A 23,799-nucleotide genomic window follows, 5' to 3' on the forward strand; every position below is an offset into this window, starting at 1 on the left:
TGCCAAAGCTAAATTGCATTGCTCCAATATTTATAGAACTTTGCTTTCATCTTTGCTGCCAATGAACTATGAAAAGTATTTGGGATCTTGCACAATTCAATCAACAGTATGTAAACATGACAGATTTCAGGAAAATATACATTTGCAATAGAACTTTTGTTACTAGAGAAGACATTAATGGTTTCAATAAATAGCTTGAAATAGCCAGTAATGGAACTTGCCCATTCCCACTCTTTACCACTTGAAGCAAGGTCTGAAATTCAGACCAAGCTCTTGTTAAAAACTTAAGCGAACTATGTAGCATTGTTGTAAACATGTTTGCTCCGTAAAGATAGAGCACCTACTCACCATGTACTGACCCTAATTCTCTTTGATTGAAGGCAAATTAGCAACACCATCATTACGTTAGAGATGATGCAGTCCCCTAAATTGTAGGGTTGGAATAGTGTGTAATCCCTCAATGTAGAATCTTGCCCATTACAATGAAAAAAAATAGACATATAGCTGAACAAATCAGTACTTGGTAAATAAACTATGCCTGGGACGTGCCAAATATTACTGTCAAGACTTTAGCTTTTAAATACTCATTTATTTCTGTCAAACAAAATCAACAAATTAATTTATTCATTGCAACAAAGATCAACCAATGGGTAAATTGTCCAACATTATGTTTTAAAATGCTTTTCAAGGTAGCAAATGCATCAAACTCTGTACAAAAAATAAAGAACGAGTAGATTATTCCATAAAAGAAGCGACTCGATCGATCAGACTTTGAAAAACATAATCAATAAATAAGTAATAATTAGAACTAAAAAGAAAAATAAAAAGAACAAAAAACCAAGGCAAGAAGAAAGGTAAATGGTCATGCCATATTTACCTAGTTAATTAACTAGTGTTGACTGTTGGTACAATCGACGTGATTTAGGCTCAAGAATGATTTCTGCAACATTTTTCACTTAAAGGGTGAAATTTCTTCAGCTTCTTCTTTATACTGAGGTAGAAAGGTAGGTCTTCTCCTTTTCCAGAATATAGCTTCTCGTGAAGGACTGGTATCATTTAGCTGAGATGCCTTCATTTCATAACAAATTAAATTTCGTTGAGAATAAAATAAAAATAAAATGAAAATTACTCAATTTCATATATATTAGAATTTAGAAACAATAGTGGAAAACTCAAGTAAAAGAGTGTTGGGAGGATATATACCTCATCAGTTTTAGCATGCACAATCAACGTTAAATAATCTGCACTGAAACTTGTTATCAGCTTGGAACATTGACTAATATCAAGAAAATCCAAACATGGGAATTCCAGATGATAACCCACAGGGCTGAAGCTCTCGAGCTTTGACAAATAGTTAAGTACTATTTGCTTTAACCGAGGGAATACCATTTTCATCTCCAACTGAGGACCTTGTGCTGATGATGAAGATGCTAAAATGTCATCACTTCCAATTATTTCCTTCAAGTTCTCACATGACTGTATCTCTAGAAAGCTTAATTGTGATAAATTTTGAATGAACATCACTGGAAAGATGTATGTCAAATTATTACAGTTGTGAATAGTTAGTTCTCTAAGATTGGTTGCAACCTCTCGCAACCTAACCACATTAAAAAGATCCAATTGTTCAGAAGTCCCTAAAGTTATATTTTTGAAATCTGATGATTTTTGCCCCAACTGAGTGTTTACCATATTGCATGACTTGACATCTTCACCGTCTATATCTTCCATAGCAAAGGTCAACTCCTGCACAAAAGCACAGGAAAGTGTTATTATTATAAGTTCTTTCGATATCAACCAAGTATTGCACTCTCATATTTGGTTTTCTTTTTAACTTTTAATTACACGAATTGATGTAAAAGCTATTAACAAATTGTGCATAAGAGACTTTCCACTTCTTTTTTTTTTAATAAAAAGAAACAAAGGAACTATGAAAAAAAGAAGTGATAGCGAAAGAACCTTTACAGAAACACACTTCTTAACTTCTTTATGAAAGGTATAGTTTGTAAACGCTGAACATTTTTGGATATATAAAACTTCCAAAGTCGGTGCTTCCAAAAAATTGTTTCCCCTAACAATACTCCTCAACTTTCTCAATTCAACAAGTTGTACTTTTTGTAGATGAGAAAAACCTCCAACTGAAGCATGTGGGAAGACATATTCTAAACTTGGGCATCTTTTAATCTCCACAAATTTCAAGTTTGGCAAGTAACGTGCTTTTGATTCTCTTCCATCATTAACTCGAAATATCTTTGAAAAATTTTCACAATGAAAAACTCTCAAAATTTTGAGATTTTGCAAGAAACACTTGGGAGGTTGGTCATTGCATTTGAATTCCATCATTGCTTGTGATGTATCTGTTGCGGAAAGGATCGATTCGAGAACTCCGATATGACTACAAGTAAATTGACCGGAACGAAAAATAAAGTGAACACAAGGATTTACGTGGTTCGGCTTTAATGCCTACGTCCACGGGCAGAGGCGAAAAGAAATTTCACTATAACAAGATGAAGATTACAAGTGTTTTACACTCAAGACACAACCCGAGAACCTCACAACTCTCAACCCCTATAGAAAACCCGAAAGCTAAAATCCTAGCTTTCAAAGAACAAGCTTTGCTCTCTCTTGGTTTGGGATAATGAATATGGCTAATGAACCTCTCTATTTATAAGAGAGTTCAAGGACATAATTGTCCAAAACTTTGGCAAAGATTTGTGGTTGAAAATGGACACCAACAACCATCCACTAATCCACTACCACCAACAACCCACTACCAACAACAACAATCCACTACCAATTTTAAGCCATTTCTTAACAAATCTCCACCTTGGCTTGAAATTTACCAAGCTGAACATCATAGTGAATTCCTCGAACTGGATCACCTCTTCCAAACGCCTCTCTGGCGCTAATCAATCCCGAATACCTATCAAGTTCAAGCAATGCTTGAACTTATATGCAGGGATCACCTTAGTTAACATATCTGCAGGATTCTTCTCGGTAGCAACCTTGCTGATAACAATGTCACCTTGCGTAACATGTTCCCGAACAAAATGATATCTGACATCAATGTGTTTGGTCCGTTCATGAAACATCTGATTTTTAGTCAGATGTATGGCACTCTGGCTATCGCAAAATACAACAGTGAAATCCTGTTGTAAACCCAAACTGCTTACTAGACCTTTCATCCACAATGCTTCTTTCACTGCTTCTGCTAACGCCATATATTCCGCCTCAGTCGTAGATAAGGCTACGGTAGATTGTAACACAGCTTTCCAACTAATGGCTCCTCCAGAATAAGTGAAAACATAACCCGTCAGAGATCTTCTTTTGTCCAGATCTCCAGCATAATCAGAGTCCACATAGCCCGTGACACTGCTAGTGCAGTCACTCTGATCATATACCAAGCATAAATCTGCAGAACCTCTCAAGTACCTGAGAATCCATTTCACGGCCTGCCAGTGTTCCTTGCCAGGACAACTCATGTATCTGCTGACCACACTAACTGCATGTGAAATGTCTGGACGAGTGCAAACCATTGCATACATCACGCTTCCAACTGCACTCGAGTATGGAATGTGAGACATTTGCTGCTTTTCTTCATCAGATTGTGGTGACAACTCTGCAGAGAGTTTGAAATGTGGTGCCAACGGAGTACTCACAGTTTTCGCTTTATCCATGCCGAAGCGTTGAAGAACCTTTTCAATGTAGTTCTTCTGCGACACACGAAGCTTGCCCGCCTTGCGATCTCTGTGAATATCCATGCCCAAAATTTTCTTGGCAGCACCCAGATCCTTCATCTCGAACTCACCACTCAACTGCGACTTTAACTTGTTGATTTCCGACATGTTTTTGGAAGCAATTAACATGTCATCAACATACAGCAACAAATAAATGTGCGAACCATCTGAGAGCTTCCGATGATAGACACAAGCATCATAGTCACATCTTGTGTAACCATGCTGAATCATGAAGCTATCAAACCGCTTGTACCACTGCCTTGGGGATTGTTTCAATCCATATAAAGACTTCTTTAATAGACAGACATGGTCTTCTTTACCAGGAACTGTAAAACCCTCTGGTTGACGCATGTAGATTGTTTCCTCGAGCTCACCATGCAAGAACGCCGTTTTTACGTCAAGCTGCTCAAGTTCTAGATCAGACTTGGCCACCATGGCAAGTAATACACGAATGGAAGAATGCTTTACGACTGGGGAGAAAACTTCATTGTAGTCAATCCCCTCTTTCTGAGTGAAGCCTTTAGCAACCAATCGTGCCTTGAATCTAGTTGCTTCAACCCCTAGGATGCCTTCCTTTTTCTTGAAGACCCATTTGCAACCAACTATCTTCTGGTTACTTGGCGGCTTAACCAACTCCCAAGTATGGTTCTTGTGAAGAGATTCTATCTCCTCACTCATAGCAATTGCCCACTGTGCCGACTCATCACACGTGACAGCCTCATTATAACTGGAAGGTTCTATACCAATGGACTCCGCCACACTGAGCGCGAAAGACACCAGATTAGCGTAACGCGGATTTGGTTTGATTTGTCTCTTCGTTCTTCCAGTGGCAATGCTATATGGTTTTTCTTGAGGTGACTCATCTTCATCGGAATCTTGCACCTCAACTTGATCATCCTGGACTGAAGTACCTTCCGTAGGAATTGGAGCGTCCACCTGACACTCCACCTGCTTCTCAACACCGTGATCTCCCATTCTATCTGACTCCTCCTTTTCCCGGGAATTTGTGGTGGATCGAAGCATGGATGACTCATCAAAAGTCACATCTCTGCTGATGATGAACTTGGACGAAACCGGATCAGGACACCACAACCTGTATCCTTTCACCCCTTGGCCGTATCCAAGAAATATGCATTTCTTCGCCCTCGGTTTGAGTTTTCCCTCATTTACATGAGCATACGCAGGGCAGCCAAACACTCTTAAACCAGAGTAATCAGCAGGAGAACCAGACCATACTTCCTCAGGAGTCTTCAGCTCAATAGCTGTTGACGGAGATCTGTTAACCAAATAACAAGCAGTATTAACAGCTTCAGCCCAAAATTCTTCACCGAGCCCAGCATTTGATCGCATGCAACGAGCTCGCTCCAAGAGAGTTCTATTCATGCGTTCTGCAACTCCATTTTGTTGTGGTGTTCGACGAACAGTGCGGTGTCTCACTATTCCTTCATTTTTGCAGAACTCATTGAATTCACCTGAGCAAAACTCCAAGCCATTATCCGTCCGGAATCGCTTGATCTTCTTTCCTGTTTGATTTTCGATCAAAGCTTTAAATTTCTTGAAGTTGATGAGAACCTCATACTTGCTCTTCAGAAAATACACCCAAACCTTTCTCGAGTAATCATCGATAAAGGTAAGCAGATATCTGTAACCACCTTTAGAAATTGTCGGAGAAGGCCCCCAAAGGTCAGAATGGAAGTAATCCACTGTGCCTTTTGTCTTGTGAATCCCAGTGCTGAACTTTACCCGAGTCTGCTTACCGAATACGCAGTGCTCACAGAAATTCAACTTTCCTGTACACTGCCCAGACAATAATCCTCGTTTGCTTAGCACCGATAAGCCTCTCTCGCTCATATGCCCGAGCCGCATATGCCATAACTTCGTGGTGTCAGAATCTAGATCATCTGATGATGACACTCCCGCAACACCTGTAACCGAGGAACCATCGAGGAAGTAAAGGCCCCGCTCCAAATTACCACGTATCACAGTCAAAGCACCCGAGAATACCTTGAGAACTCCACCTTCAGCAGAGTACCGAAAGCCTTTCTTGTCCAACGTACTCAAAGAGATCAAATTTTTCTTCATTTCTGGAATGTGCCGAACATCAGTTAGAGTTCTAACAATACCGTCAAACATCTTTATACGAACTGTGCCAATCCCCATGACTTGACATGCGTGGTCATTTCCCATTAGTACTGATCCAGAATGCTTCTCGTATGTTGAGAATGCATCTTTCGAAGTACTTATATGAAATGTAGCTCCCGTATCAAGAATCCATCTCCCACCAGCGTAAGAGTCGGATACTGCAAGAACGATCTCGGCATCACTTGAAGAATCTGCATCAGCTACATTCGCACGATCATTTTGTTGCTCCTGTGATTCTGATTTCTCCTTCCTTTTCGGACAATCTACCTTCATGTGCCCGTACTTCTTACAGTAGTAGCACTGTATTCTCTTCTTGGACTGCGATCTAGGATGGCTTTTACTTGAACTTCCACCCTTTGCCTTGGATCTTCCTCGAGCAACCAAGCCTTCGCCTTCATTGTTTTCGACCACCTTACCAGTGATTTTCTTCCTCAACTCACTGGAACTTAAGGCATTTTTCACCTCCTCTAGAGTCAGGTCATCACGACCGTACATCATTGTATCAACAAAATTCTCATACGAGGGAGGCAAAGAACACAAAACAATTATTGCTTGGTCCTCATCATCGATTTTGTTATCGATATTATTCAAATCCATGATAATGGAATTGAATTTATCCAGGTGCTGGGAAACAGGTGTACCTTCCTCCATCTTCAGGGCATAGAGTCTTTGCTTGAGGTAGAGCCGGTTCGTCAATGACTTCGTCATGTACTTGCTCTCTAACCGGAGCCACAAACCGGACGCGGTTTTCTCATCCGCTACTTCTCGTAGCACTTCATCTCCTAGACATAGCAGAATAGCACTATGTGCTCTTTCTAGCATGTCATCCTTTTGCTCTTCCGAAAGCGTGCTTGGTAATTTATCTTTACCAGACAATGCTTTTAGCAATCCTTGTTGAACCAGCACTGCCCGCATCTTGATGCGCCATAAACTGAAACTATTTTTCCCGGTAAATTTCTCGACATCATACTTAGTCGATGAAACACTTGTAGCCATAATTTGGAACCTTTGAATGAATGATAATATTTTCTTCCTGATGTGAAAGATCAGACAAAGCTGCAGTCACAGGGCAATTCAGAAAATATTATCACTCCTTCAACTACGCTCTGATACCAATTTGTTGCGGAAAGGATCGATTCGAGAACTCCGATATGACTACAAGTAAATTGACCGGAACGAAAAATAAAGTGAACACAAGGATTTACGTGGTTCGGCTTTAATGCCTACGTCCACGGGCAGAGGCGAAAAGAAATTTCACTATAACAAGATGAAGATTACAAGTGTTTTACACTCAAGACACAACCCGAGAACCTCACAACTCTCAACCCCTATAGAAAACCCGAAAGCTAAAATCCTAGCTTTCAAAGAACAAGCTTTGCTCTCTCTTGGTTTGGGATAATGAATATGGCTAATGAACCTCTCTATTTATAAGAGAGTTCAAGGACATAATTGTCCAAAACTTTGGCAAAGATTTGTGGTTGAAAATGGACACCAACAACCATCCACTAATCCACTACCACCAACAACCCACTACCAACAACAACAATCCACTACCAATTTTAAGCCATTTCTTAACAGTATCAACCAAGCATTCACCGCTCCTCCAGTTCTTAATAGTAAGGGAAATTAATCCGTGTAGATGTTCTAAATCTACAAGATCAGGGACGAGATTTTTGTGATCCTCAATATCTATGAGAATAAGATCTTTTGTGTTGCCTAGCAATTCCTTGAATGCGAATAACCCAATCTCCTAATCGAAATTAATCACATAAATAAAAAACAAATCATTAATTAATAAGATCACGAGGAAAAAATTAATGAAAAATAAATTAAATATTAGATTAATATAATAAGATATTGGTATCATAAAAAAATATAATAACAGATTGACATAACAATTACCACCAGGATATATGATAATTATACACAACAAATATAACGATTACCATTTTTAACTTTAAGCTCAACTTTAAGGGTTGGGAGGGGCGTGGTATAAAAAGGTTTAATAATTAAGAAAATCAAATTAAAAATCCAGAAAAGGAAAAAGGAGTAAGAAAAGTGTACCTTTAACGTTAACTCCAGCTCATTGTTGGCTTGTTGAATGGGAAGGTTCGTTACTTTAGAACAATCATTAGCTTTCAATCTTTTCAAAGATGGTGCTTTGACAATATAGTTTTGTGGGACAAAACTAGTCAAGTTTCGTAAGGAAATAAGTTTTAGATCTTGTAGACTTGGAAGGAGCAGGCTACCATGGTGTTGAACTCCATCTTTTTCATTTGGCATGCCGAATACTTGCTTTAATTCATGACAATCACAAACCGAAAGAGATGCAAGAGCAGGAAGACCTTGAGCCAAAGTGATTGGCACAACACATTCCAGTTTTGAACACCAATTGATGAAAAGAGTCTTCAATTTGGGCAAGCGGAGAGGAAGGGAAGAAGTCTTTGATTCTATTTCACCATCATTGAAAATAGTTACCAATTCGTGGCAGTCTTGTATCTTGAGTTGTTCTAAAAGCACTAGGCTTTGAATAAGGGAAGATGAAAACAGGGATTTCAATTTTCCGCAGCCATCTATGTTTACAACCTTAAGACTTTGGAGGGTGAAAGAGTGGGATGAGCCTTTGAATATCCATCTCAATTCTGGTAATTCGTAGAGAATCAAAGATTGTAAATTTGAAAGTGGGTGCTCTTGATTTTCTTCTCTGTTATGAAGCAGCTCATCCACCACTTGGAACTTGGAACATTCTCTAACTTCCAGATGTTTCAAGTTTTTGAGGAAACCTTGTGCAGGCTGACCCTTGCATAAGGCTTCTAATCGAAGCATGTCTGCTATAAATAATGTCTCCAAATGAGTGAATGCTGAAGTTGGCCCATTCTTTGTTGCAGTAGTGGTGGTATCAACCAAGCATTCAAGATACAAGCAATCCCGAAGTTGAAGTGAAGTTACTCCATTTAGTCCATCTTCATTAGCTTCTGGAACCAGATTATGATCCTTAATTGCTTTTACTTTAAGCTGTTTTGAAGTTTTGAACCATTCCTTGAATGCTGATAATCGAACAGCCTAATTGTAATTCACATATATCATTCATAATTAAAACACAAATTTATTTATATATCAATTAGCAATCAATAATTTACATGCGAACATAAATAATTTAATTAGCAATCAATAATCAAGGGCGCTAAATACCATTAATGCAGAATTAAACTAAGGGCAAACAACTCAAAGGTTAGTACTAACGTACATTTAATGAAAACGTCAAAAATGATGTAATTTTCACCCTTAAAAATTAAAATCTAAAGTAATCAAACTCATAAATGTTAATGAAAATGTTCCATCTACATGGTTTCATTGATTAACTTAATTCTATAGAAAATGGAAATTAATATTAAAATTACATTAGTTTTTATTAAGTAAGAAACTAGAAAATAATTCATTTGTTTATTAAGAAAAATACATTTGTTGATTACAAATAAACCTATAATTGTGCACCTGGATATGATTAACTCTGCTTTTAGCGAAAGCTAAAAGAATGAACTTGAAAAAAAAACTGAGATTGAGTGCACTTTATTACTAAAAGAAAAGTCAGTAAAACTATAAAAAAAATGAAAAATAATATATATTAACAACGTTGTTGATGTCCTAAATTTTTTTTATAAAAAAACTATTGATATTTTTGAAACACCAATAATTATTATTTTTATATTATTTACTTCCACACACATGGCAGTGTCAGTTCTAGTATGATTAAAATATCTTAAACATTTTGCTGTAAAATCATAAATAAATAAAATTCAGTAATGTAATTAGAAAGGGAGAAAAAGAACAATGCACCTCAATGGAAACTTTCTCAGCTTCTAAATGAACAACCGAATCAGTTAATTGAGGGCATCCTGACACTGAAAAGGACAATAACGATATCAAGCACTGCTGGTGTTGGAGCATATTGCCTTTGGCAACTCTGAACACTTGTTTTAGTTGAGGGCAATCCCTTATCGTAAGAGTCAATCCCTGAAGCCCTTGTGGTGCCAGCGACGTTGGAAAAATATACTCCAAACCATCACAATTAGATATTCTGAGCATGGTTAACTTTGGGAAGCACAAAGAAGTATGAGAATTGATGGTCGATGAAATTTCTTCCAGTTCTGCCACTATTTGCGTCAATTCATCACAGAAGCTTATGTCAAGTTTTTCTAAGAGTATGAGACTTTGACCAAGGGAAAGTGAAAAGAGTGATTTCAAACGTGAGCACCGTTCTATAGTCAATTCAACTAAGCTTTCAAGTCTTACATGTTGGGTTGGCAATTCCCATATGCAACTCAAATATGGCAACCCTTTAAGATGTAAAATCTTTAAATTTGAAAGGAACGGAGCTTCATTCTCTTCCACCTCCTCCATTTGAAATACCACTTTTATATTGTTGCAGCGTTCAATTCTCACTTGTTTTAGGCTTCGTAAGATCATTGGTACCGGCACCTTTTGTTGTGTTCTATTAGTTAAGCATTTTACATACTCATCCTTGATATCTGACACTTGAAGACACTCTAAATTCCCAAGTAATTGGGAAACTGCATTGTAAGGAAACACTTGCTCAATTTTCAAGGATCTTGCTCCGTCTAACATCAAGCTTAAAATGCCCCTTTCACGACTTAAGCATATTTTGTATTTTTCCAATTTAGGAAATTCAAAGTCTGGTGGAAAATGTAGAAAAGATATCCCAAGAGATAGACTGGTTAATCTGGTTAAAAAATTTATCTCGAGAAAGGTATCACTACTTATCTCAATTCCTAATTCTGGTAGATACAACTCCTCTAGCTGAGACAACCTTCGAATGACATTAGAGGGAAAGCTCAAGGAAAATATACATTTGGTTAGATCCAGTATCTTTAGATTTTCCAACCTCCCTAATTCATTTGTCAAATTCTCAGATCTCCAACCATCCAAACTTAGAATCTCAAGTGTCTTAAGGTTTCCAAGGAACGAAAAGTCCTTAAAATTCTCCAAATGCAGAGCACGAAGTTTTGGCAAGAACGTAAGAGCATACAAGGAAATAATCCTCTCAGAATCATATGCAACTGTAAGATTTAAAACCTTTAGTTCTCTCATAGCTAGAAAACATGTACCTTGTATATCGCAGTTCTTAAGCAATAGGATCTCTAGCTTTGAATGCATCAATTTACCAGGAAATTTTTTTTCTTCATTGTCCAATAATGAGATTGCTTTACTAGATTCAGAGTTTTTATTTAGTAACTCCAATCTAGATTTGATCATAAAATCACTTTTTTCTTCTGATGCAATCCATAAAGCAACATCACGAACTATGTCATGTAATTTAACGTTCCTAATCAAGCCAAAATAAAAGAGAATATAGTGAATAATATTTTTTTATAATACAATTTTTGGAAGATTAAAATGTAAAAGGTTTTAGAAAAAGGATCAATAGGAAGAAAATTTTTTAATAAAACAAAAAGTGGAGGAAACTATCAAATTTAACTATAGTATACATCTTAATCAAATTTTACATTATATAAATTAGACTTAATATAATATTTGGTACTTTGACATTTTTTTCTAATACTTTTTTTTTGTAATTTATTACATACATCTTTTTTTGCCCAATTTGGTATTTAAACTTTACAATTTTTTAATTTGGTACCTAGGCATTTTTTTGGTCCAGTTTAGCATGTAAACATGACACTTTTTTTTCTAATATGGTACCTACGTTTTTTTTTAGGTTCAATTTGGCACCCTAACTTGTTAAATGATATACAAATTACCCTTAAGCTGCAAAAATATTGTCAGAGGAAATTTGTGTTAAAAATTATGCATTGAGTTATACTTAATAAATTAATATTGAACAAGAAAACAAGAGTTCTAAAACCTTAAAATAAAATAAATTCATTATTTTAAATTAATAAAATAAAAAAGTTAAACTAAAAGTAAATGAAGATTTAAAATATAAAAAATAATTACGATGTCATTTGTCACATGTCAACCATACATTGATTGTTTTTGCTACCTGATAAAAAAACATTATTAGTATATTGAAGTACTTTGTATGATATTTGACAACTTCAGGTACTAAATCAGACAAAAAAGAAAGATTAAGTACCAAATTAGGAAAAAGAATAAAGTATCAAATTAGACCCCAAAAAAGATTAAGTACCAAATTCAGAAAAAGTGTTAAGTTTAGGTGTATAGTTAGGGGGAAAACATGTCAAATTTAAGTACCAAATTAGAAAAAAATTTCAAGTACCAAAATAAAGGCTATAAATTATTAAATCACAAAAAAAACTGCTTTTTAGTTTCAATGTTTACAAGTAAGATTTACTGAATGTAAAGTTAAAGTTAAATAAATCTGTGGGTTTATGTTTTATTTATTATTAAAATATTTCGAATATTTTTATCTGTTAATATTTTAATGGGTAATTAATAGTAGTATAAGAGCAATTTTTTCTTGTTATACTTCCATATAATCTTCAAAATGAAAGTACAACAATTGAATGACATCTTTTGCGATCAAACATGACCAATAAATTTATAAAAAATTCTCTCACTCCTCCACCAATAATCATTTATTAAAATAAATTTATAATACATTTTTTTTAAAATAAAATATTTTCATTCACTCACATAGAAGTAACAAAATTCAATATTTATAAACAAACGATATTTTTCAAGTTCAAGAGATGAAGAGTCCAAAATTGCTCGTGTTTGGCTAAGCTTGTGAACTTAACAAGAGTAGTCTATCCATGTATATATCATTCTTGCTTTTAGGTTGTGTTTGTCTTACAATAACTTCCAAAAAAATGGATCGACCTTTTGAAAAAATAATTTTTTTACTATTTAAATAAATTTGCATAAAATATTTTTTATTTGAATTTTTTTAAAAAAAATCAATTTTAAAACTTGTTTTATTAATATTTGATCCATTATCAATGATTAATTGTCGACATGACTATCATATCAATTTAATTGTCAATATTTTTATTAAATTCAATGCAATAAAGTATTTTTAAAATTTTATTTATATTAAAATATGTTGAAATAATATTTAAATAAGCATTAATATTTTATGTAATTAGCAAAAAAATTTTAAATTATTTTATTTTATTTATTCCTTTTAAATTTGATATTTTATGAATAAATTAGATTATCCAAAATTTTTTTTAAAATTATTACTTAAAGTATTTGATATACATTTCATTAATATATTCTACATAAAATATGATTAATTTATAATTATTTATATTTAAAATTAATAAACTTATTAATATATTATATGACATTTATGAAGTATGCAAAATTTACTAGTAATTTCATTTAATAGAATTTTTAATATCTAAAAACACATAAGTTCAAACTTGAATGTTTAATAATATTTGTCAATATGTTCTTAAAAGTAAAAATTTTATTATAATTTATATTAATAGCTTTTCTAAGATTTTAATAACTTTCTTTTAACAAATTTTATGATAAAATTAAAAGTTTAGAGGATGTAATTTTAGGTTAATGAACTATATTTTAATTTTATTTTATTAACATACTCCAATAGAGGACTTTTATTAACTTGAAATTAAAATAAATTAATGAGAATTTAATATTAAGGTGAATTCTACTTTCAAATATTAATTTTAGTCTAAATTGAAATAATAAAATTACTTATTTAGATAATATAATTTGAAGTTTCACACATGATATATGAGTATATGAAGTTTAAACTTAATATTTAAAATATATATTATTTATAAACAAACCAATTGAGAGTCTAAAGATGCTTTTGTTTGGCTGAGCTGGTGGACTTCTAAAGACAATTCTACTCCTAAATCTACAACAATTTCAACTAATCAAAAGGAATAAGCTCTAGAGTTTAAGGACCATACCTTGCACCATCTCCATCTCCATCTTTTAATAGCAAGGAAGAATCTTTGAGGTAATCAATGGCTCCCAAAACTTGAATCCTCACTTCTTCAATTGAATCGGCCTTGCCAAATAACTCCAAACACCAAGCATATCGCACCAAATCTTCCACATTAATTGAATGATCCTCTGGATATAAAGCACACAATAAGAAGCATTTCTGGTTCGTCTCTTTCTTCAAATGCTCGTAACTCATCTTAATACACAAGTAGGCATTTTTTTCTTCTTCTCCAATGTTACCAATTTCCACTAACCTACTGCTTTCAAGTTTCTTGCGGGCCACTTCCCATCCTTTACGGGTCTTTGTACTTTCTAGAGCCGTTGCTAGCGTTACAATCGCTACCGGTAGACCCTTGCATTCTTTTGCAACTTTCTCAGCCTCCTCAAGAATATCCCTTGAAACTCTTTCATTAAGATTAGCTTTCATTCTGAATAGTGTCCATGCTTCATCATCATCCAAAACATCAATTGGAACAAAAACTTGACATTCCATAGATTCGCATACTTTCAAGAGACGTGTTGTCAAAATGATTTTACATCCCTTCCCATTTTCATTTAGCGGAATGCCTATGTCTTTCAAGTGGACCTTATTCCACATATCATCAAGGATTATGAGGACCTTTTCTTCATTTTCCAATCGAAGCCATAATTCTCCTGCTCTCCCTTCTTTAGTTTTCTTCTCGAACTTTAAGTCCAAGAAATCTGCTATTTTATCTTGAATATTTTCAATGATTGATTTTTGGGACACAACAACTTCAATAACTTTACGAAAACATCCCAACTCTTTGGTTTTTTTACCGACTTCTTTGACTAAGGTGGTTTTGCCCACCCCTCCCATCCCCCACACTCCGATCATGTTAACTTCATCGTCCTTTAATGCTTCCATGATCTTGTTGAATGCAGCAGTTGAAGATTTGGAAGCCAAAATATCTTTAGATGTGAAGAATTGTAAGCCAGGAAGCTCCGCACGATGGCCGATTCGTTCAAAGTGAGAGTCTTCTACAAGTTTACTGATATACACTGTCTTCTTCTCTATCTCCTTGCCTAACTGATATCGCCAGCACCAATTAGGACACAAACGGAAGCATCTCTTATTTTCTCCAACTCTACTGTCCAAATTCTGTACATCTTTCAAGGCATTTTCCACATTTGTCAGCCATTCATCTACATAGTCCTCAATTACTTGAGTTTGAATCTGCAATTTTGCCTCCTTAACGTCTTCTTCAACCCGAGTTTGTTCTCTATTCAGATTTTTTTGCTGTTGGTGGAGGTCTTCAATTAACTTATGAAAACGAAATAAGTAGCGAAGACGACGTTCTATTGGCTTCACCAAATAGTCAACCATCAGTGTTCCTACGGCATTAGAAGCAGCACCCGAGAAGAACTCTCCCGCCATTGTCGTTAATCTGAATTGAAATAACAAATCTGATAAGCTTAAGCAAAATGGTAGAAAATATACACTTTGACGTGAACCACAAAAAGAAATGAAAGATATATTATATGCAATGTTTTAAAAAAGAACTCTCCTTGCTTCACACAAAATGCTCCATCTTTAAATCTGAAACCAGAACAATTGAATCTGTCGACCAAAATTTCAAATTTGCAATGAAGTGCTAATGAAATAATACATATACATTTTTTTGTTACATTTTGTAATTTAATTTAAGAGTTTAACCTGGTTTAAGGTCACCCTACAAATAAAATTCAATAAACATAAAATACAAATTTCATTTTATAATAATAATAATAATAATAATAATAATAATGTTGATATAATGTTCAACAGGGAGGAGAACAAGGAAGAGGGTGCGGTTGTTTCATGGAGGTCGGTTTATCTAAAAAGACGGAGAGTCAAAAAAAAATAAAAAGATAGGAAAAAAGTTGAGGAGGATAAGTGTTCCAAGGTTGCGTATTAGCTCAAAAAGGTCAATCCCTTATTCATCGTTATGAAGGCATTTATAAGGGAGGCCATCTTGTCTACTAGTATGACTTGATAGGATAAGTGGTCATCGCTATGAGATGAGTAAAGGATGGGCATAGTGGGATCCATTCTATTATTTATTCAATCAATATGAGGTTGATATGCTTAAGTGCAATCTAGTAGTCTTCAAGAAAGTGTTCACACCTAAAAAACGAGTGTGTTTCAACAGTACCTACCAAGCGGTGAAATGTCTATGGCAGTAGGAGGTCCATGTTTATCAGAAGGAAGTGAGTGGTTAAGCTTCTCTTTTGAGACTAAGGGCCAGATGAGTAGCAGGGTATCAAGAAGGCTAACTATTGACCATTAAGGCCTCCAAGTGGAATCGGAGAGTTGGTCATGGATGCTCCCTAGGTAGCCTATCATGCTTATTTAGATGAATTGACCTCTATCAAACCACCACGCCATCTTTCTTGTTCTCTTCTCTATTGAACATTGTGTCAACAAATAATAATATCTTGACTTGAATGGGTTAACTGATGGTTAAAACTCTTGTCAAATATTTGATTGGCATGGGTTTGAACCATGTTACCGCCATCGTTAATAATAATAATAATAATAATAATAATTTTATATAAGCTATAAGGCTATGCAAAAATATAAATAATGATGATGATGATGATTTTTATATTTAAATTTATGACGGTGAAGTGAATATGTTTATTTGTATGGTAACTATTTGGTATTGCATTTGTGGAATTTTGTAAACTCCTCAACCTGTTTGTGGAGTTAAAAAAAAAATTCAGCACAATGTATGGAATAGTTTTTCTTATTTGTATATTTGGTAACTTCAAACTTTATTTTTTAAATTATCTATATAATGCAATGTATATAATATATATAAACACGAGTTTGAAAAAATATTTAAATTAATATATCATTGTTTTTAAGTAATATTATTTTGCATTAAATTAAAATTATATAATTTAATAAAGTTAAATATATAAAATAATGTGCAAGAGATGTGAAATTAAAAAGTTACCAACACTCCAACACTTCAAATGTTTCCTTGTAACGCCTGTGTATGAATCAAACTGATCCTCACTGAAATCATTGTAATTGAAAAAATAATTAGATTGTGAACCAAAAAATAAAATCAAACAAATGTTGAAAAGTTAAATCAGATTAAATGGAAAGGAAAGATGTTGATACAGTGATGCTTCTTCTGTATTAAGGAGAGTTGAAATGGTTGTTTAACCTTTAACATAATCTTGATAACCTTTAATATAACATTACTGACCTTCCCTACTATAATCTCATATATTTTGGTAACCTCTTTTGTAAACTCTGATATAATTACGATGGGTATATAACATCATTCGCAGGCCATAGTATAATCACGGTCTCAAAAAATGACATACGGGTAGCGTTATTTGAAAATCAAAACTTAAAAATATTTAAAATACAAAAAAAAAACCTTAAAATATATAAAATTCAAGAAAAATTCTATTAGAAGCTACCCATATCGTTGAAAAGTCAAAGATATGGTGTCAGAAAGTTGAAACCGAAAATAAGAGAATTTATGGCACTGAAATTTGGTTTGAAATTTTGGTCCCTAATTGTATAGGGACTTTGCAAGTTGGCCCTTGAACCTCAACTATATATAGGCCTAACCATTTCTCATTTTCTTCATCCCATATTTGTTATTCTCTACTTAAAGCATTATTCTCTCTCCCTATTTGTAGATTTCACTTGTATTTTTGGAGTGAAATATATTTGGTAGTGCCCGAGGACGTAGGCAAAATTTGCCGAACCTCGTTAAAATTCTGGTGTTTTTTATTATTTATTTTTGCATATTTTGTGAGTGTGATTGTAGTGATTTATTGTGCTATTAAATTACGATAAAGGGATATTCTGGCTAGGAAAGACCTGGTACTTAAGTGATCCTCATGATCCACCTTTCTTTCTTGGGAATTGAACTTAGTGTGATTTTTTAGTACAAAAATTTTACTCTTTTACACGCTTCCGCGCAACAATTGGTATCAGAGCTAGATTCGTACTCGGGGAATACGACCGTTTATGGCACTATTCACGTATACGACACTGTTCACGTATACAATAGTTGGGATTGAGGAGAAAAATGGTAGAGGCATCGTCATCAGCAAAGACAACTGTGACCAATGCAAAATTTAAAGTAGAGAAATTTGATGGTACCAATAATTTTGGTATGTGGCAATGTGAGATCCTGGATGTCTTATGTCAGCAAGACCTAGATATAACCCTTGAAGAAAAACCTGACAAGATGGATGACAAGGAGTGGGCCAAGATCAATAGACAGGCGTGTGGTACAATCTGCCTATGTTTGGCCAAAGAGCAGAAGTACTCTGTCATGAGGGAGACATCAGCGAAGAAGTTATGGGATACACTGGAAGAAAAGTTTCTAACAAAAAGTCTTGAAAATAGGCTTTATATGAAAAAGAAACTTTTTCGATTCACATATGCTCCCGGTATGTCGATGAATGGCCATGTGAACCCATTCAATAAAATTTTAGCAGACTTGCTAAATTTGGATGAGAAATTTGAAGATGAAGACAAGGCATTGTTGTTGTTGAATTCTTTTCTTGATGAATATGATCATCTTACCACCACATTGCTTCATGGGAAGGACACGATCACATTTGATGCAGTCTGTAGTGCATTGTATAAATCTGAGACTCGAAAGAAAGATAAAAGAGATCACAGAGATACAACTGTAGAAGTCTTAACAGTAAGAGGTCGTTCACAAAGCAGCAAATCTGGTAGAAGGGGAAAGTCCAAAGGGAGACCCGCCAAAGATAAATGTGCCTTTTGTCGTGAGAAAGGGCATTAGAAAAAGAATTGTTCTAAGCTACAAAAGGGCAAGGCTATTTCTAATGCATGTGTAGCAGAGCTTGATGAGGAGTCAGACTTTAGCTTGGTTGGTATGACAATGGCATGTCATATAGATGAGTGGATTTTGGATTCAGGATGTACTTACCATATGTGTCCTAATAAGGATTGGTTTTCTAGTCTTAAAGATGTGTCCTAATAAAGATTGGTTTTCTAGTCTTAAAGAGCTAGAAGGTGGAGTTGTTCTTTTGGGCAATGATAGTGCTTGTAAGACAATAGAAGTGGGTACAGTCTAATTGAAGAATCACGACGGCTCAATCCAAGTCTTGACAGATGTTCGCTACGTAACTAGCCTAAAGAAAAATCTCATCTCGTTAGGGGCCCTAGAATCTAAAGGGCTCACAATCACTTTGAGAGATGGATTACTAAAGGTAGTAGCCCGGGAATTGACAGTGATGAAAAGCACAAGAAGAAATAACTTGTACTTTTTAAATGGAAGTACAGTTATTGGATCAACATCAACAGTTTCTGAGAAAGATGTAGATTCAGAGGCTACCAGATTATGGCATACGCGATTGGGACATGCTGGTGAAAAAGCTTTGCAGACTTTGGCGAAGCAAGGCTTGTTGAAAGGTGAAAATTCTTGCAAATTGGAATTCTGTGAACATTGTGTTCTGGGCAAGTAGACGAGGGTAAAATTTGGTCCAACAATTCACAATACGAAAGAAATTCTGGACTACGTTCACAGTGATGTATGGGGACCTACTAAAGTGGCTTCTTTGGGGGGTATGCACTATTTTGTTATTTTTGTTGATGATTATTCGAGAAAAGTATGGGTGTATCTAATGAAAAGAAAAAGTGAAGTTTTAGATGCATTTCTGAAATGGAAGAAGATGGTAGAGACTCAAACTGGTCGAAAGGTCAAACGACTTCGATCAGATAATGGTACTGAGTACAAAAATGATCCATTTCTACAAGTATGTTAAAATGAGGGCATTGTGCGACACTTCACTGTTCGGGATTCACCACAGCAGAATGGGGTGGCAGAACGCATGAATCGGACTATACTGGAGAAAGTTCGATGTATGTTGTCCAATGCTGGATTGGGCAAGGAATTTTGGGCTGAGGCAGTTACATATGCGTGCCATCTAATTAACTGTAATATCCCGAATCAGGGCCTAATCGGAATAGTGGTTTCGTAACCACAAATCCGAGATAGAAATAATTATTTTATAATTATTTTGATGATTATGATATGATTGCATGATTGTGTGAAAATTTTGTGATGAAATTCTATGCCTAAAGTGCTTAAATTGAAAGTAGGGACTAAATCGAATAAGTTGCAAAATTTGCATTCTAGAAATTTTTAGTATGAAATTGCTTTGAAATATTTATTAGGAGGTCTTAAATAGCAATTTTACCAATTTTAAGTTCATGGACAAATTTAGGACATGGAAGGAATTTTTGGAAAGTTTAGTAGTAAGGGTATTTTGGTCATTTTGATATTAAATGAAATAAAATGGGAAAAATAACACAAAATAGTCATATTCCCCATTTAGTTGCTGCCGAAACTTCACTCTCACCATAGCTAGGGTTTCTTCAACTTTCAAGCTTCATAATCAAGAAAGACGTGGAATCGACCTCAATCGAGGAAAAGAAAAGATTGTGGACTAAATTGCAAAATCCTTGTATTTTGGTACCAAGGTAAGTTCATGTGTAAATAATGTAGCATAATTGTTATTTTTAAGTTATTGATATTAATTATGTGTTATGCTGAATTTCATTATGAAATGTATGCTTTGTGGTTAATTTCAAATAATATGTAAATTATGTGAGCTACTTGTTAAATATAATTGTTACCGAGTATTGATTTCAGCATTCTACGGAAGACGGCAAGGATAAGTGTTCGAGAAAAATCCCGTTTGAACCTTAGGAATAGATTAGGATACAAGTGACATGTCACTAGGATGGTTGAGCATCCGAACTCGTTGAGTTGAGTCCGAGTTCACTTATGGATGCGAATGTCCGAACTCGTTGAGTTGAGTCCGAGTTCGTGAAATGTAACTAGGCATCCGAGCTCGTTAAGTTGAGTCCGAGTTCACTTATGGATGCGAACGCCCGAGCTCGTTGAGTTGAGCCCGAGTTCGCTTATGGGCGGGTTACATGATTGCTTGATTGTATATATGGCACTTATGTGCAAGTTATCCATGTATCCGAATTATATTCCGATGTGTTCAACGGGTAAAGTTCTACTCAAATGGAAGAGTATTCGAGATGTAAAGAGATGTATTGGTAAGTGATATGAAATGGATATTTTGGACAGGTATGTATTTAACCCTCGGGTTGAGTATTGATACAACCACGATAAGGTAATAAGATGATGAAGAATGATTAAAAATGTGATATGTGTTTTAGTGATGTATGCTAATGTTGATTGGTATAACTGTTTGTTATGTTACTTATTATTTGCATATGAACTTACTAAGCATTTATGCTTACTCCCTCTTTCTTACTCATTGTAGTTTTGGACAAGCCAGCTCAGGAGTCGGGATAGGTCGAAGGCTCAGTCACACTATCCAGAAGACTTTTGGTAAATGGCTTGTAAATTTAAGTATGGCATGTATAGCAATATACCTATTTTGTGTAAATGATCTTATGGTATGGTTGTGAAATGGTTGAGGAAATGCTTGATAATGATAAATTATGAAAATGGTTAGTTTAGATTATGTTTGATGTTAAGGAAAACTATTAAGATACTTAGTGCATAAAAACTCATAAAAAGGATGAAATTTACCATAAACAGAATACCGCAGCAACACTAACGCAAGTTTGAAAATTTACTAAAAATCATAGAAATTGAATTTGGTGATTAACTACATATAAAATTGAAGATTATTATGTCTAGTTTCAAATGAAACAAATGAAACAAGTAAAGGAATTATATGTTAGAAGATATTTGAATTTTAGTGAAACAGAGTCATAGCAGTTTCTGAATCCCCTCTTCCTACTTTATAAATTCACCATAAATTGTAAAGATATAATTAGGTGGTGTATTTTATATCCTAAGAATCCTTATTGAGTCTAGTTTTAGTAGAAACAAATCTCATAGTCATATGAATTTTGTACAGAGAGAAATGTGGTTCGTAGTAAACAGAGGTCAGACCAGTCGAGTCCTGAAACAGGGGTAACTTTAACTAATAAACTGTACTAATTGGCCCAACCAAAAATTCTAGAAAAAAATTAGTAGATATGTATATGAGTCTAGATTCAGGGAAAATTTACGGATCTTAATTTTGAGTTTCGTAACTTGAGATATGATTTTTCTTGTGACTGTGACGCAAGTAGCTTAAAAGCTGTGAATGTAGAAACAAATAATCCAAAGTTCTAAAAATGTTAAACTAAGCTTAGTAACACCTCATACTCGACTCCGGCGACGGTCTCGGGTGTGAGGGCATTACATTAACCGTTTGCCATCAGCTGTAATAAATGAAAAAACTCCTATGGAGATGTGAACTGGTAAATCTACTACTGATTATGATTCTTTACATGTATTTGGTTCTACTAGATATTATCATGTAAAAGAATCTAAGTTAGACCCAAGAGCAAATAAAGCATTATTCCTAGGTATAACTGATGGAGTAAAAGGATACCGTCTCTAGTGTCCTGATACAAGGAAGATTGTTTTCAGTAGAGATGTGACTTTTGATGAATCAACCATGTTAAAGTACAATGATTCACAAAAGGATGACAAAACCAGTAGTACTTTGCAGCAGGTAGAGCTTGAAAAGGTTAACGATGATCCAGCTAATATTGGAGGGACAAATAATGAAGAAGTTCCAACCTAAGAACCTCTACAGCAACAAGATTTAATTGCATATAGGAGGCCAAGAAGAGAGATTCGTAAGCCTGCTCGCTTTGATGATATAGTGGCTTATACACTTCCAATTGCAGATAATGATGTTCCGTCTACTTACACAGAAGCAATAAGTAACCCTGATAGTGTAAAGTGGAAGCAAGCCATGAATGAAGAAATGCAGTCTCTTCATAAAAATAAGACCTAGGAGTTGATGACACTGCCCAAGGGAAAGAAGGCAATTGGATGCAAATGGGTATATGTAAAGAAGGAAAGATTTTCTAGTAAAAATGAAATTGGATACAAGGCTAGATTGGTAACAAAAGGGTTACGCTCAGAAAGAAAGAATAGACTACAATGAAGTGTTTTCTCCAGTTGTGAAGCATTCGTCTATTCGAATTTTGCTAGCCTTGGTTGCGCAATATGATCTTGAACTAGTTCAGTTTGATGTGAAGACCGCGTTTTTACACGATGATTTGGAAGAGGAAATCTATATGACTCAGCCAGATGGATTCAAGGTTGCTGGTAAAGAAAATTGGGTTTACAAACTAACAAAGTCACTTTAAGGATTGAAGCAATCTCCGAGGCAGTGGTATAAGCGATTTGATCAGTTCATGAAAGGGTAAAGGTACACAAGAAGTAAATTTGATCATTGCGTGTATTTTCAGAAGCTACAAGAAGGAACTTTCATATACTTGCTCTTATATGTTGATGATATGCTAATAGCATCTAAGAGCAAAGTTGAGATTGAAAGATTGAAGACTCAACTCAATCTCGAGTTTGAGATGAAAGATTTAGGTGAAGCTAAGAAGATTCTCGGCATGGAAATATGGAGAGATAGAGCTTATGATAGAGTTTGCTTGTCTCAAAAGCAGTATTTGAAGAATGTACTACAACAGTTTGGCATGAATGAGCATACAAAACCTGTAAGTACCCCATTGGCTTTTCATTTCAAGCTTTCTGCACAACTATCTCCTTCGACGAATACGGAATGAGAATACATGTTGCAAGTTCCGTATTCTAATGTAATGGGTAGCTTGATGTATGCAATGGTGTGTACAAGACCCGACATTTCATAGGCAGTTAGTATAGTGAGTAGGTATATGCATAATCCTGGAAAAGGACATTGGCAAGCTGTGAAATGGATTCTACGGTATATTCAGAAGACCGTGGATGTTGGATTACTGTTCAAGCAGGATAATACACTTGGTAAAAGTGTTATTGGGTACGTTGATTCTGACTATGCCGGTGATTTGGACAAACGAAGATCAACCACCGGTTATGTGTTTACACTTGCTGGAGGACCAATAAGTTGGAAGTCTACACTATAGTCTACAGTTGTGTTGTCAACCACAGAAGCC

At 35.0% G+C, this 23,799-nt stretch overlaps 1 protein-coding gene across 1 annotated transcript; it reads right to left on the bottom strand.

Annotated features, from left to right (window-relative positions):
• Positions 1 to 877: 877 nt before the first annotated feature.
• Positions 878 to 15,195, bottom strand: LOC107939109 (putative disease resistance protein At5g05400). Its single transcript, XM_041116545.1, has 5 exons — positions 13,763 to 15,195; positions 9,714 to 11,220; positions 7,941 to 8,939; positions 1,204 to 1,743; positions 878 to 1,069 (listed from the first exon to the last, which is right to left on the bottom strand). The coding sequence occupies exons 1-5, from the start codon at positions 15,193 to 15,195 to the stop codon at positions 953 to 955; spliced, it is 4,596 nt and encodes a 1,531-aa protein (XP_040972479.1). The 3' UTR covers positions 878 to 952.
• Between the last annotated feature and the right edge of the window lie 8,604 nt (positions 15,196 to 23,799).

The sequence above is a fragment of the Gossypium hirsutum genome, chromosome A01 (genome assembly GCF_007990345.1).
Source record: "Gossypium hirsutum isolate 1008001.06 chromosome A01, Gossypium_hirsutum_v2.1, whole genome shotgun sequence".
Taxonomy (NCBI): domain Eukaryota; kingdom Viridiplantae; phylum Streptophyta; class Magnoliopsida; order Malvales; family Malvaceae; genus Gossypium; species Gossypium hirsutum.

Bases quoted from the DNA above. Each gene is read 5' to 3' on its own strand.
- LOC107939109 (XM_041116545.1), bottom strand. From the start codon at position 15,195: ATGGCGGGAGAGTTCTTCTCGGGTGCTGCTTCTAATGCCGTAGGAACA. The intron at 1,744-7,940 runs GTACACTTTTCT...GCTTTTGTGCAG, and splicing joins AGCTGGAGTTAACGTTAAAG to GAGTTGACCTTTGCTATGGA. The intron at 1,070-1,203 runs GTATATATCCTC...TATGAAATGAAG, and splicing joins TGCATGCTAAAACTGATGAG to GCATCTCAGCTAAATGATAC.